The sequence below is a fragment of the Rhagoletis pomonella genome, unplaced genomic scaffold (assembly GCF_013731165.1).
Source record: "Rhagoletis pomonella isolate Grant_MI unplaced genomic scaffold, Rhpom_1.0 Rhpom_scaffold_00006, whole genome shotgun sequence".
Classification (NCBI taxonomy): domain Eukaryota; kingdom Metazoa; phylum Arthropoda; class Insecta; order Diptera; family Tephritidae; genus Rhagoletis; species Rhagoletis pomonella.
This window is the reverse complement of record NW_023458560.1, coordinates 81,751,078-81,766,029: the sequence shown is the minus strand read 5'-3', so window position 1 is coordinate 81,766,029 and position 14,952 is coordinate 81,751,078. Positions and strand designations below refer to the sequence as shown.

At 36.1% G+C, this 14,952-nt stretch overlaps 3 protein-coding genes across 5 annotated transcripts in view; 2 read left to right on the top strand and 1 right to left on the bottom strand.

Moving 5' to 3' along the window:
• Positions 1–1,294: 1,294 nt before the first annotated feature.
• Positions 1,295–3,863, top strand: LOC118741469 (nucleolar complex protein 2 homolog). Its single transcript, XM_036473450.1, has 2 exons — positions 1,295–2,444; positions 2,526–3,863. Exons 1-2 carry the CDS (start codon positions 1,371–1,373, stop codon positions 3,759–3,761), a joined length of 2,310 nt encoding a protein of 769 aa, XP_036329343.1. The 5' UTR covers positions 1,295–1,370; the 3' UTR covers positions 3,762–3,863.
• On the bottom strand, positions 3,764–4,560 carry LOC118742171 (NADH dehydrogenase [ubiquinone] 1 alpha subcomplex assembly factor 2). The gene is made up of 2 exons (XM_036474128.1): positions 4,544–4,560; positions 3,764–4,435 (listed from the first exon to the last, which is right to left on the bottom strand). Exons 1-2 carry the CDS (start codon positions 4,558–4,560, stop codon positions 3,877–3,879), a joined length of 576 nt encoding a protein of 191 aa, XP_036330021.1. The 3' UTR covers positions 3,764–3,876.
• Positions 4,561–5,278: 718 nt separating this feature from the next.
• The window catches only part of LOC118741465 (coiled-coil and C2 domain-containing protein 1-like), a 55,027-nt gene continuing 45,353 nt past the window's right edge, over positions 5,279–14,952 (top strand). The window contains exons 1-6 of one of the 3 annotated variants that reach the window (XM_036473443.1): positions 5,282–5,496; positions 5,576–7,180; positions 9,066–9,217; positions 12,059–12,338; positions 12,398–12,549; positions 13,940–14,084. In XM_036473443.1, the coding sequence (XP_036329336.1) occupies positions 5,440–5,496; positions 5,576–7,180; positions 9,066–9,217; positions 12,059–12,338; positions 12,398–12,549; positions 13,940–14,084 (2,391 nt within the window). In that variant the 5' untranslated portion in view covers positions 5,282–5,439. Of the gene's footprint in view, positions 5,497–5,575; positions 7,181–9,065; positions 9,218–12,058; positions 12,339–12,397; positions 12,550–13,939; positions 14,085–14,952 lie in introns of all 3 variants that reach the window. The other 2 variants (XM_036473445.1, XM_036473446.1) reach the window with 2 other exon arrangements.

Here is a 14,952-nt window from a genome sequence, read left to right as displayed (position 1 = left end):
GTCTTTTTAATAAAATGCAACCTGGCGTATTTTTCAGTGGGTTTTGTGTGTTCAAAATATTTATATCAATTGATTGGTACTGAGTGGATGTGTGCACACATAGCAAAAGCTGCATTCATCTGAATGCTTATTCAGTGTTAAAAGTGAATCGTTCGTCATTCAATTTTTTCAATCTTTCTTTGAATATGGAAATGTGTGCAATCGTATCTACTTTGAGTGAATGTAGAATTGGAAAACTATAAGCCGCATTATTCAATAAGCGAGAATTCAATGAAAACATAATAATATAAAATTGATGATTTTTAATTTTAAATGATTTCACAGTTTTACAGCTCTGTCGTATAGGCAATTAACTGTGTCCCTATCTTTCGAGCTCCTACAGCATTAATTAAGTTCTCGGGCTTAGGTATCACGGCAATTTTTGTGTATAACAACAATTATCTAAAATTTTTGTATATGACAACATCGAATTTGCTGCAGTTTGACCAAACAAAATTAGATTGCTGTGAGAATCGCCCAACTCGCTCTCTCCGAGTTTGCTGCAACAACAATTCCACGCAGTTTGCCAAACAAAATTTGTGTATAACACCGACCGTACACACATGTGTGTGAAGGGACAACTTGTTATAATTGTAGCAAAAGTGAGTAACAGGGGCGTGCCTTCTCTTTACATCCAATTAAAAAAACGTACTAGAGCAAAAGAGAAATAAAATCATATGAAGAATTTTTAAGTATGATTAAAAAATACCAAAAACCATGCAGTGTTGAAGATGTAAAAAAAAAACAAATATTATTTTTTCGTCCTATAGAAGAGATTACAAGAATTAAGCAATCAGAGTTTTCTATTGCCGGTGTTGATAATGTATATCAATCAATAATTTGGTGGTTCGACCAATATAAATTCCTGCATTATCAGTTTATCCTCCATCTTTCCTTGATGAATTTTGAATGATGATTTCATCTTATACATGACTGATAGTTTGACCGCTGCAAGGCGTCAGTCCAAACTGATAAATTCATGACTGACAAGCTTGATGAACAATGTGTAGCTCCCATGTAGTCCTCTAAAATCGATGTCAACACGCGGTACATTTTGAGCATTTTGATGAGGAAATGTGGTGATTTCCGAAATAGCAATCACTTCCACAATTATTTCAAAATTATTGGTGCTTTTCACAATAGTTTTTCATTACAAACGGCCTCAAGCTCAATAAATATTGATGAATATTTTTAGTAACCGATGAAAAACATCGATTCATATGTTCGAACAATTGTTGTCATCGAAGATTGATGAATATCGGGCATATCTACATTGCTTGCATTTTAAAACGCACGTTTCTTTTTATATCTTTTTATTGTGGTTTAAAAAAATGAAAGGATTAAAAAAGCGCAAGACTTTGGTTAATCCTAAACCTTTAATAAATATGAAAAGTATCAAATCGATCAAAGACACAAAGAAACTAAAAAAAGCTAAGGAAAACAACCAGAGTAAAATTTCCATTAAAACTGCCAAGTTTTTGAAGAACAGAATAGCCGGCGGAAAGAATTCTTTCAAAGATTCCAATGAAGATAAGAAATATGATAAAAAAAAGAAAAATAAATCGCACAAGGAGGAACTTGAAAGTTTAAAAGACATCGATCCAGAGTTTTATGATTTTCTGAAGCAAAATGATAAAAAGTTGTTGGATTTTAATATGTTCGACAGCGACGATTCTGATGATGAAAATCAGGGTAACGATGATAAAGCTAGAAATAAAACCGCGGACGAAGAGAAGGAGATTAAAAATAATTTGGGAGACTCTGACAGCAACGATAATGAAGACAGTGAAATGTATCATAAACCCAATGAGAATCTAGAAGTAGCCAGCGATGAAAGCGATTTTGAAGATGACGCTGATATTGTTCCTGATGGGCAACAAAAAGTAACATTAAATTTGCTACGTCAATGGCAAGTGCAATTGGAAAAGCAGAATGTTTCCTTAGATATAGTGCGCAAGGTCATTCAAGCTTTTAGTTCTGCTCTAGCTAGCATTACATCGGATGAAGGAAATACAGCACCAACTTCGTTTAAGGTTGTTGGTTCAGCTACTTTCAACGGCGTTGTCCAATTGTGTGTTCTGCATCTTTATCCAGCTCTTTTGCGCATTCTAGGTTTAACCCCGCGCTCGACAACTCCAATCCATAAAACAAAAAAATGGACTAAAGTTCGAGGTTGCTTACGATATTACTTAACCGATCTTATTCGATTGGTAGAGCAGGTCTCCAGTGCGAATATACTTTCGGTTTTACTAAAACATTTGCACCAAATGGCTGTAATGACTGCATCATTTACAACCTTAGGAAAAACTATATTGAAACGTCTAATAGTGTTATGGGCCACAGGCGATGAAACAATAAGAGTGCTAGCGTTTCTTTGCATTCTCAAGATTACTCGCAATCAGCAGGTATGTAGCGCTTTTAATTATATTATTATTTAAATTTGTGGTATTGTTGAATTCCATAAAATATGTTTTTTATCTTTTCAGGTTTCGATGTTACATCATGTTTTAAAAGCCATGTATCTCTCTTATGTGCGGAATTCAAAATTTGTTTCCCCCAATACGCTTCCTAGCATAAATTTCATGCGTCGCTCTCTTGTTGAAATGTTCGCTTTGGATTTAAATGCATCCTACCAGCATGCTTTTCTTTATATCCGACAATTGGCGATTCATTTGCGCAACGCAGTAATACTGAAGAAAAAGGACAGCTTTCAAGCGGTTTATAATTGGCAGTATGTGAATTCTTTGCGTTTATGGGCTGATCTGTTAGGAGCTACTACGAACAAGCCTCAGCTACAGCCACTTGTATACCCGTTAGTTACAATAACTTTGGGAGTTATCCGCCTTATACCAACAGCGCAATACTTTCCCTTGCGTTTTCATTGCATAAAAATACTTATAACATTGGCCAAAGAAACGCATGCATTTATCCCCTTACTCCCATTGATTTTAGAAGTTTTGCGTAGTAACACTTTTAACCGTAAACATACTGTTGTATCCATGCGACCAATTCAATTTACCTGCATTTTACGCCTTAACAAAGGTCAGTTATCTGAAAATGGTTTTCGTGACGAAGTAATCGAGCAAGTATGTAGCCTTGTTTTAGAGTTATTAGCTAATGAATCAGCGACACTAGCTTTCAGCGATTTGGTTGTACCAACTGTATTAGCGCTGAAGAGCTATCTCAAAGAGTGCAGAAATGGCAATTATTCTAGGAAACTAAAACAGCTTTTGGACAAGATTCAGGAGAACTCACGATTTATCGACCAGGAGCGACGTAAAATTACATTTAATCTTAATGATGTGGCACAAGTCAATTCTTGGGAAACAAAAGTACATAATAAGGGAACACCGTTATCGATCTACTATGAAAGCTGGGTAAAAACGCATGAAGCAAAGAAAAGACGGCAGGCAGCTCAAATCGATAGTATCAATGCAGACTATGATATACCAAGCATTAAACGTCCCAGCAAAGATAATGTGGCAATTAGGAATGATAATGGTGAGTTGGAACTATTCCCGTCAGATTCAGAAGATGAGGAAATGCCAAATACGGACATTAAAGAACGAGATAATCCTCCTCTAAGAGTGAAACGAATTAAAAAACAAAAGAAACCAAAACAAACTAGTGCTTCACAGCCTGAGGATGATATACCATTGGAAGAACCCGATAATCCAGAAAGCGTCGATATTGTAAAAGATTTAGATCTAGACGATTGGTGATATAATATTGTAACTCTTAGATTTGTTTATTGTTGAATTTTATCATCATATTGCAATAAAACTGCATAACAATTTATTAAAAGATGAATAAATATAACAACACCTACTCGTTTTATTATTTTTTCTCTGGATCCTTGCCAGGAATAATTTCATATTCATCATACTTGGGGAAAGTGCCAATCATTTCCTTTTCTTTCGGCAAGAGCTTTCCTTTGCTGTCCTTTTCCCCGTAAGTAGCTTCAAGTTCAGATGCATTTCGACGCTTCATTTCCATAATTGACAGGTTTTTTACTAACTCTTCACGAGTGGGTGGATCATCACGGCGGCCTCGCAACCATGCCTCCCATTCCGCTGTAAGTTCTTGATCAAACGCTTCCTTATCATTTGGTTCGAAATAGCGTGACGCTTTTCTTTTACCAATCGATGGATTTGCAGGAATCTCATAATATTTATTTCCAAAATAGTCTTCTCCAACCAAATTCCCCTTAAATTGGCGTGGTCGCAAGGAATTTATAAAATTATTGATAATAATACGAATAAGATCACGCTGAGGGGGGCTTAGCTGCCATTTCGCGGAAATGATGTCCTTTGTATTTCCTTGACTTGAAATCGCAGTAGCCGAAAAAAGATTGTATAAACAATGGTTAGATGAAAAAAATAAAATTTTGTAACAGCTGATTTAACAATCGCGACAGGAATGCATTTTCGTTGAACGCAAAAAAAGCAAGGTAAGAGTTGTGTTTATTTGGGTTATCCAGCTCAGTATCACGATCATTTCTCACGAAAATGTCTGGGTCATTCTCATTTGAAATGGCAGCACTATTTTTATACTACTAGCACGAGGAAGACGAAATTATAAAAAATGAACTCACTAAATGGGGAAAAGTACATTCAAACGAAATAATATTCACTTAAACAAATATTTAACGTAAAGGAAACTTATTTGAAGCAAGTTAAAAGCATATTGCAATAATATATCTATATATTATTAATAATAATGTTATTATTATAACAATATTATCAAAAATATATATCATATATGAAAGCAAAATTTGACTTTTTTTGTAGCTTTGAGAACTTAAAGTCCAGAATGGCAAGGAGAATCCAATTATCCTTAAAACACCAGGTGAACCATAAACAGAAATCGAAGACACTCCACTGGAGAAAAATGTTATAATAATAAAAAATATAAAAAAAACAATAACAATACAAAGAAAACTTTTGTATTAACTAAAATAACATTTTCAATAAAATAAAACAATACATTAAAATAAAAATCACATGTAACAATTTATATTAGAACTGCAAAATTTTTATTTTAAATTTTAATATATTTAAATTAAGTCTAATATCAATAAAATATGTATTTTTTACTCATTTAATTATAATTTCTTTATTTATTTATGAAGTAATTTGGCCGAAATAAACTAATTTATGCTGTAATATGAACAAAGTTCAATAACAGCAACTCCTTGATTGAGATCGTTAAATTTTGTAAAATAAAACTGTGGAGATTGACCACAGTGCAACATCAGCTGATCCGGATCAAAACAAAACGACAGCAGCAGACAAAAAGAACTTGGAAAAATAGCAGCTAGTAGTCTGTTGAAAGAAAATTAAAAACTTTAAATCCTATTTTCATCCAGGTTCTAATATATCCAAAAACCCCGATCCAAATATGTTTTCACGTAGAAAACCTGAACCAGCTAAGCGAAGAAACCATGATTTATCGCAGGTATGAAATATGGTGTACTTTGTTTTCATTTTCCAAATGTGAATGACTCATCAGTACCCAATATTTTTCGTTCTCTTAGTTTGGTCTAACGGAAATTCCGGATGATTTCGATCCATCAACTGGCTACGGAGATGACGTCGGCAACGATAGTGACTTGGAGGCAGAACTCGCCGCTATCGCTGGCGGAAAAGGTGTAAAGCCTTTGCGAAAACCTCCAACTAAGCCAGCAACAAATACAGATCTTGATAAAATGATTGCAGAGAGCTTGAAAGATGTTGGTAGCGAGGATGAGGGGGACGATAATGACGTAGATTTGGAAAATGATACGGATCTTTTAGGTGAACTACACAATATAGCAGGGGTTGAAGGGAACGCCGCAGAAAATGAAGAAGCGGAAGCTGTCCAATCGAACGATGGCGAGTTAATTTCGGAAGAGGGCCAGCAGCAACCTATCTTGTCAACAACAACTGTTAATACTATACACCTCATTCAGCAACGTATTGAAATGTACAAATTAGCAGAAGCAAGTGCTAAGGCAAGCGGAGAAAGTGCAAAAGCACGACGCTTTGGACGGGGTTTAAATACTTTGTTGGAGCTGCAAAAACAAGCAAATGCCGGAAAAGAAATCAAAGAAGAGGACATTCCGCCAGAAGTTAGTGTAAAGCCACAAACTCAACTGGAGCAAAATGAAACAGTGAATAGCCCTTCCCGAACTGCTCCGCCTCCTCCAACGTCGGGATCAGACTCGAACTCAGCCGCAAAAATACCCCAAAGTACAGAATCACTAACGACAAGCAGCCCAATGTTGGAACAAATGCGCGAGCGTCAACGTGAATATAAAGCTGCAGCATTGCAAGCAAAACGTAATGGTGACACCAATGGTGCAATTCAATTCCTTAAGGTAGTGAAACAGTTTGATATGGTCATGAAAATGGTTGAGGACGGGCAAGAAGTAGACTTGAGTGACATGCCTCCACCTCCTGAGCAATTTATGGATTTTTTGTCCAAACTGCAAAACAATACAGATGAAAAAAACGAAAACGGAGCAGATCGTGCACTGGTTGAAAACACCGAGTCAATTGCTGTTCAAAACGACGGGGACGCACCACTTTCAATGCTTGAAGCACTTCAGCAACGGTTGGACAAGTATAAAGCCGTAGAAGATTCGGCTAAAGCAGAAGGCAATTCCAGCAAGGCCCGACGCTTCGGACGCATTGTGAAACAGTATGAAGATGCGATTAAACAATTTAAAACAGGACGACCAGTAGCTTACGATGAATTGCCCGTTCCGCCAGGTTTCGGGCCTCTACCAACCTCAAATGGGGCTCCCGCCAATACTTCCGCTTCAGCGATATCCCCAATTGCTAACCCATCTGGCACATCTGCGGATGGCAGCATTTCAAGTCAAGATTGTTCAGAGAATACGCCAATACCAACTTCGCCCAGGCCCCCACCCGAAAATCATGATTTAACTACTCGTACATCAGGAAATCAGCAAAAGAACAATTTAGCGGAGCAACAGATGAAAATTCTCCTTGACCGGCAGAAAGAATTCAAGATTGCTGCAATCGACGCTAAAAAAGCTGGGGAAATCAATCAGGCTAAGGAGTACCTCAAGATATATAAGGGATTCGATTCATTATTAAATGCAGCAAGTAGTGGGTTACCAGTGGATCTTAGCACGGTATGTTGTTTTTACCTTTTAATATACATATCTACAAAAGCCGTATACATACATATATGTCAAGTTGTTCAATTAACGATATCTATAACACTTGTTGGGCAAAATCTAAGAAATTCATTGTAACTATCTATCATGTAAAATCTAAACGGAGCTTTTGATCCCAAGGATTCCTTCTCAAGTAAGGAGTGTAGGTATGTGCTCTCTCTCTGGCAACGCTTCAGAAACACATGGTATGATGTCTCCTCAGCTGAATCGCAGAAATGACAGAGATCAGTTTATCAGACTTCCAGCTTATGCTTATGTCTTCTTAATCTGCAGTATCCAGTGAGGATGCCTGTAATGATTCTAAGTTTGTGTTTGGGGAGGTTAAATAAAAGTTATATCTTTTTAGAATATGTATACATATCACCAGTAAGTTTTTGGCCTGGCGAAGTCATTTTGTACTATGCCAGTGTTGTTCACTGTACATAATGTGCCTTTTTTAAGGACTCCCCTAATGGTATTTGGGCCTATTGCAAGGAATGGCTCGCGACCTATCGGAGACTTGGCCGCCGATGTTCTGGCTCAGACGTCTGCTATCTCGTTTCTTGGCTACATGCTATTGAATTCCGCAATGGTGTTAAGGTTCTCAATGCACTGAAGGACTAATTATGATTTTATCTCAAAGGATAATAATACCTTAAGTATTACCTGGCTGTCGCTAAGGATTAGCATTTTGCCCATGGAAACGGGTAGTTTCATCCTCGGAGCATAAATACCTGTATATACCCCTCCATACTGTAGTCGCCCAAGTGCAAAGAACCTACCCTTTACCATAACCATCTCTTTAAAAATTTAAGATGGTACGTCTCCCAGCCTGCTCTATGGTGAGGAGTAGTGGCTCCAGATCAAGAATTACCTCTAGTGCTGTCGTCGGGCATGTGCATATTGCTCGCGTAATACATACAATAGCTAGACGTTGCCATTTATTAAGATACTGTCTCACCGTGGCCAAGGCTGTTCTTGAAGTCCAAGTCACCGCCCATAAGTCGTTATTGGTAGTACTATCATAATGTACATCCATCTAAGGATCTTTGGGCTGCACCTCCAAGACTTTCCTGCTAACGCCCGCATATCATTACTGCCCTGGTAGCCTTTGATGTGGTCGGGCCGACGTGAGATCTCCACAGAAGCTAAGAATTTAGGATTAGACCCAGTTACCTAACTTCGGCAGACACCTTAAGAACGACCCCATTTAAGGTTATATTCCACATACCGGGAAGGTTCCTTATCCTCTTGGAGAGTACGATGACAGTCCTTAGACCTCTTTGTACTATGTCACCTGCTATGTCACTATGGTACTCTTGAACTTTCCTCTGGCTATTATTACTATGTCAGCCGCGTACCCCTTTCAGTGGATGCCATTGTTCCACTACCAAACTCAACAGAAGGGGTGCTAGTACCCCACTTTGCAGGTATCACTTTGTTGTTTGAAGCTGTACTACGCTGTCTTTCAACGATTTTTGTTTGGAGTAGTCCATCCATCTATCTGGGAATAATCGAAGGCTCCTCGATATCGGGGAAAGCGCACACTCTCTCCACAGTCAAAGACTCCCCCAAAGACTCACTGTAGTCAGCGCATACAGAGCAGTGCCCGTGGATATTTCCACCCTGTACGTTTGCTGGTTGGGATGAAGAGGGGCCACTTTCAGAGTGTTAGATCTAGTTTAATTATCAATGATCTCCATTGTTTTTAGCAAGAAGGCGGGCAAACTAATTGGTCTAAAATATTTTGCTAGTGAGTAGTCTGTCCTTCCGACTTTTAAAATGAGGACTACATTTCCCACAACTTTTATATATGTATGTATGTATGTATGTGTGATTACAACTATCGCTTATATTACAGTTACCATTACCACCATCTCAACGTGACAATCTGGAGGAATCATTTGCCATTGTGACAACAGGAGAATGCGATCCAGATGACGACATGTCGGATATTGGAATACGGGTTGAAGAACAATTAGCAAAACAATTAATGATGTGCAAAAATACAAGGTAGCAATCTAATAGAAACATTTTACTGTCAGGCTGTTTCAGGGCAACCGAAAACAAACCGGATTTCAATAATGTTTTTCACGACTCTCCAAGACTCATTTCCACCACTTCCTTTTGCATTTTATGAACAACAAAAAAAAAAAAAATCGAAAAAATTACGTTTATGCTGTCATTCCACCGTCTCCGCAGAAACTGATATACAATAGAGGGCTGCATGAATTCATTCAAACTTCTAGCCAAACAGAGTACCGTATATTTAAGTATTCTACTCAACATACAAAACACTCAAGCTCTACCCAGAATTGCAGCGGACGACGGTAAAGCGGCCGTCGGTTAACCGCTGTCAAAATTAAAACTCACAAAGGCATATGGAATGGTTGTTGTTGTTGTTGTTGTAGCACCATACAAATTCCCCAAAGACTTTTTGGGGAGTGTTGCTGGAGTGACGGTTCTTGGTTAGATATAAAACTGGGTCGTTCCGATTACGTAGACCCCACTGTCGTGGGAACGCATATGGAATGGTTCATAATTGCGGCGGCAGCATTTTTTTCCGCCGACGTTTTTCGGATGATTTAGATTTATTTCTATTTCTACCGCCCAGCGGGGATTGATTGTAGTAATTTTTTTATTATTTTCACAAGTTTGGCAATGTTTTCAGCCATTTTTATTTCCAGCAAATCTACATACACGCACGTACCGAAAAAATATTTAATTTTATTGGTAATTTTCAAATCACAACTGACGGAAGCCGTCGTGCGCTGTAATTGTGTTTACTCTGACGGATTTCACTGCCGCTTTACCGTCGTACGCTGTAATTCTGGGTAGAGCTTCAGCGTTTGGAATTTTTTAAGTTATGAATATACATTTTGTTTTAAATTTTCTACCTTTAATTGTAAGAATGTAAAAGAATGAATGAATGAAAAACATTAAAACCATTCAAAGTCATTTCGGTTAAAGTTTTTTTCTACAAACAAATTTGTTCGTATTGTAATAGCCCTGCAAATCCAAGTTCCCGAAATCTAAACGAAATCTTGAGGGGTATCTCATTTCTGTAACGATTTTTTTTACGAATCTACAAGGAAACTTATATGAAGGGGTTGGCACTAACTCGTAAAAAAATTTTTGTACGAAAAAAATTCTGCAGGAAATTCTTCACATAGCAGCATTATTTTCATTGCTTTACCGATTTTCTTCCGAAATTTCGTAACAGAATCGAAGTGCGCACAGTTTATTTAATTTAGAAAATTCGGCAAAAAAATCGGATGAAATCTTTACGAAATTTTAAAAATTTTTCTACTATTCAGAATACTCTGAAAAAATGGTTTGCAGGAAGGTGCGCAGCAATAATAATAATTATTATTTCAATTCAATTTATTTTCACTTTGAATATTGTAATGTCGACACATATATCTGAATAGGTATTCATTCAAATTAAAACAAATTTTAAGCCAAAATCATTCATTCCTTTTGTATATGAATAATTCACAAGCCGTTTTTAATGAATTCATTCAGCCCTCTAGATGTATGTATGCCAAATTTCGTTTTTATAATTCCCTCGAATTCAAAGCTTCCGTATTCGGTCGCAAAAACACTTATTCCCTAGGTGATAGAGGATATATATGTATTCATATGTAGATACAAACATACATACACAAGTATATACAATATATTTTAAAGTTTTAGCGGGCAAAAATTGTACAAAATTTCTTATATGACTACATAATTCGTACAAAAGCATTAATGTGAAAAAACGATGAGTCCGAAATCAGAGACCCAAGCATTCCATATGAATAAAAATCAGGGATCGTAAAGAAAAGTGAATTATGGATTTTTCGTTAATTACTATAAGAGCGTGCCAGACGTGGCAATATTTCCATCTTTTCCAAGCAATTCGCTGGCAAATTGAGAAAGAGAAACTTTATTTCGTTGTGTGAACAGCCAGAAAGACCTGCCTATCACATTTCGGAAATCAGTTGAGAGAGCGCAAATCGATTTCGGAAATATATTTCAACTTGCTCGGCTGCACTAGCAATCACCTCTTTCGAAATACACTTTAAATGCAAGGTCTGACAGCTCATGCAACTGCTTTCTGAATTTTTCTCAATTTGATAGTCTTTTCGAAATATATTGCATTGCCAGGTCTGACAGGCTCTATACTAGCGATATCGCACGTTTAGTAATATACAGAAGTATTTAAAAATTACAATTTTGTGGGAAAACACAATCAAAGTTTGCTCAATTCATACAGTTGGTATACAAAAAGACAGTTAAAAGAACCTACATCTTCGCCATTTTTGGGAAGTTTAGCCATCTGTTAGGCTGAACATGTTCTACTTGTCAGTCTTATTCATTTTATGATGAAATTAAAAAAAATGTAAATTTTGAATTACATCCCTATATTATTAAACGTGCGATATGTAAGTTTATAATTCTTTTTTAATAATCACTTTTTTCTCTTCAGTTTTAACACTTGCTCAAATAATAAAAAAAAACTCGGAAACAGTTTTGTGTAACAGGGATTATATTGGCGTACTCCCTTTGAACACAGAACTCTTTCAGTATAATTTTTTGTGTTATTACTGTTATTGGCTTATTCTGAAAAATTTTTTTTTCGTAGAACTCTGTAGTAAAAAAACTCAAATAAATTTAGTTTGAAAACTGCAAAAATTAAAGATGTTACCAAAAGTAATTAATTGGGAATATAACAAATTCGGCTGGTATCTATTTAATAATGGATAGGCGTACTTTAAAAAAAAAAAAAAAAAAAACTTATGAAATCCGGCTTGGTTTGGGGCTGTCGCACTTAATGCTGCTCACAAATTCACAAATTCATATTGAAAGGGATCACCATAAAGCTATGGGTGATGTAGCCGGTATGAATCGCTTTGAAAACTTGGCTTTAACTGTGCAGAAGGATTTAGACATGGTACGTTATTCCAAGCGCAAAAATTTGGATCTGCCCAAATTCCACTACGAAAAGAGAAACTTCAATATTGTGCACTGTAACACAGAACTTACCGATAACGAATTGGAAATAGTTATTGTACGTGGCCTCAACTATAACGTGCCTAATCCAAAAGACATAGATACTTATGTAAAATTGGAATTTCCACTTTTGAATGTAATTTTGAAATTATTCGTTTCATCATCATTCATCTAACGTGTTCACTACCTATTTAGGATGAAACGTTTCGAGCAAAAACCTCAGTGGTCAAGAACACCGACAACCCAGACTATGACCAACATTTCCGAGTAGAAATACAACGTGGAAATCGACAGTTCCAACGTATATTCAAAAGACACGGTGTGAAATTCGAAGTGTTTTCACGTGGGTAAGTGGTAAATTAATTATTAATGATTATAAAATAAAAACACTATAGTTTTGCCTCATGCAATGTGCTAACTTACTAAAAATAAAAATATTATTGTATGTAGGTAATTTAAAAATTTTACTGGCTAATATCTGTAGTAGTAAGGACTAATTTACTTTCCATAATTTTGATGCTTGATTTAACTTTCAGCTATTGACTGTATCTAGTAAAAGTGTCTTATTAACAAAACAATCGAAAAATTGAGGTTAGCGTTTTCCGTTTATTTTCCTTATCCTAGTTTCTAGCAAATGTTGACAAAATATGACGCCTGGGTAAAAGATTGTCGTAAGCGAACTTTTGACGATTTTTAGTTCTAGATGCAGTTATATATTTTGAAATAACATCTTTCGATTGTGGTTATCAGTTTTTAGATATCTCCTCTAGTTTTCGTGATATTGACTAAAATTTTTTCGATAATTTAGTTAGTTTAGATAAGTTAGTGATGCAGTCATATTAAACTAATCAATATCTTCAAAATGGCGTTCTCCATTTTTGAATATCTCCTTTAGTTTCCGAGTAAAATGTGTCGTTAATTTGGTAGAAATTTTGATCACATTTTGTCGTATTTCATACAAAGTGGCTGCCGAATTGTGGACAAATGTCGCTTACGACAAAGTTTTACTAAAGAAAATCCTTCATAAACACAAAACTAATTAACAATAAACATTAAAAATGAAATAATTTAAGAATTTGTGAACTAGTAACATTTTCAGAGACTTTGGAGAAAATCTATCTTCGCGTTTTTGAGAAATTGCATTCCAAACTTCAATCGAGATTTCCCACAACCTGCCGAAATTAACATACGACAATCTTTTACCCAGGCGACGATATGTTCCATGATTCAATAATAAAAGGTTTGCTCAATAAACAGTTTTCTCACTCCCTCTTGACAAAATCGGCTCCCTTAGCAAGGCACTGTGTGAGGGTTCGTGTGTGTGTGCTAAATTTTACTAAGGGAGCTAAGGGAGTATCAAAACTCTAATGTCAACTAATGAGCAAACCTTTAATTATTGAATCATGTGTGTATGTTCATGCAATGTTTGGTTAAGAGATATTGATGTCAGATATTTTTACAACTTTTTTACACTTAAATATTTTTCTTTCTTGACAATGAGACCCTATTCATTAAAAATAAAAAAGTAAATGCCTTTTTATCGGAAAATTATATGAAAATAATATTTTTTAAATACATTTCATTTTTTTTTTTATGAATAAGACCATGTATTGGAAAGACATTATTTTTCATTTCATTGTAAATACTTGTCTGCTCCGGATTGGTGGTCGTACTCACACATTTAAAAATGTAAAAAAAATCGTGCATTTTATAATTAATGCTTTACAAAAACCAAAGATGCAGTTTAGATTATTGTGGACTAAGTCGTATACTGCCTACGTGTTGTTTCAGTGGATTTCTTCGCTCGGATACACTTATCGGCACGGTTAATGTAAAATTGCAGCCATTGGAGACAAAATGTGACATACACGATACGTTCAAAGTAAGTTTACAAGACAGAGTTTGTACTTTGGTCATTTGAATATAATGTTAATACATAGACATCGGATATTATTTTCCTTAAGATCGAAACGTTTCCAGATCCAACCAGAGATTATTAAATTTTTTGTAAAAATATTCCGATTGATGTCCAATGTATTTTACGTGTTTGAGTATTTCGTATTTGGCATATGTTGAGCATATTTGAAACATCAAAATACAATTCTTGAATGCGGCAAGGCGAATTTATATCAGGTGGTGTTGTTTCATCAGCTGTGAGTAGCGTTTGACTGTCAAAATTTTGTTTTTCGCTAGTGAGTGAGTGAAAACGTGAGAGTGTTTGTATTTTCGTCCCCCCTTATTCCTTTGGGGAAGAATAGCTGAAATTTGACAATGGCCCGCTAAAAGCAAAAACAAAATACAAGTAACGGTTGTATTTGTTGAATCGATACCACTTTATATACATAACTATATTCGCCTTGGAATGCGGCAACTTTTTCTGATAAGATTTTGAGCCCACTTCCATTTTTTTCAACCGCATTAATATAATTACTAGTTTTATATTCCAAGGCAACAGCAAGGGAAGTTGTCAAAGAAAAAAAATTAAATTTTAGTAGTGTGCACTTCTTATTTATTGGCGCTATAACCGCCTAGACAATTTTGGCCGAATCCAAAACAGCACGCCAGTCATTTCTTTTCTGTGCCAACTGACGCCAATTGGAAATGCCAAGTGAAGCCAAGTCCTTCTCCACCTGGTCTTTCCTCTGTTACCAGCATCGCGGCTCTCATTGAATCCTTTCGGAGCAGGAGCGTTTCTGTCCATTCGAACGACATGGCCAAGCCAGCGGAGCCGCTGAATTTTAATTCGCTGC

Excerpts from the sequence above, each read along its gene's own strand:
- LOC118741469 (XM_036473450.1), top strand. The coding sequence starts at position 1,371 with ATGAAAGGATTAAAAAAGCGCAAGACTTTGGTTAATCCTAAACCTTTA. Across the intron at positions 2,445-2,525 it reads AGATTACTCGCAATCAGCAG|GTTTCGATGTTACATCATGT; the intron begins GTATGTAGCGCT and ends TTATCTTTTCAG.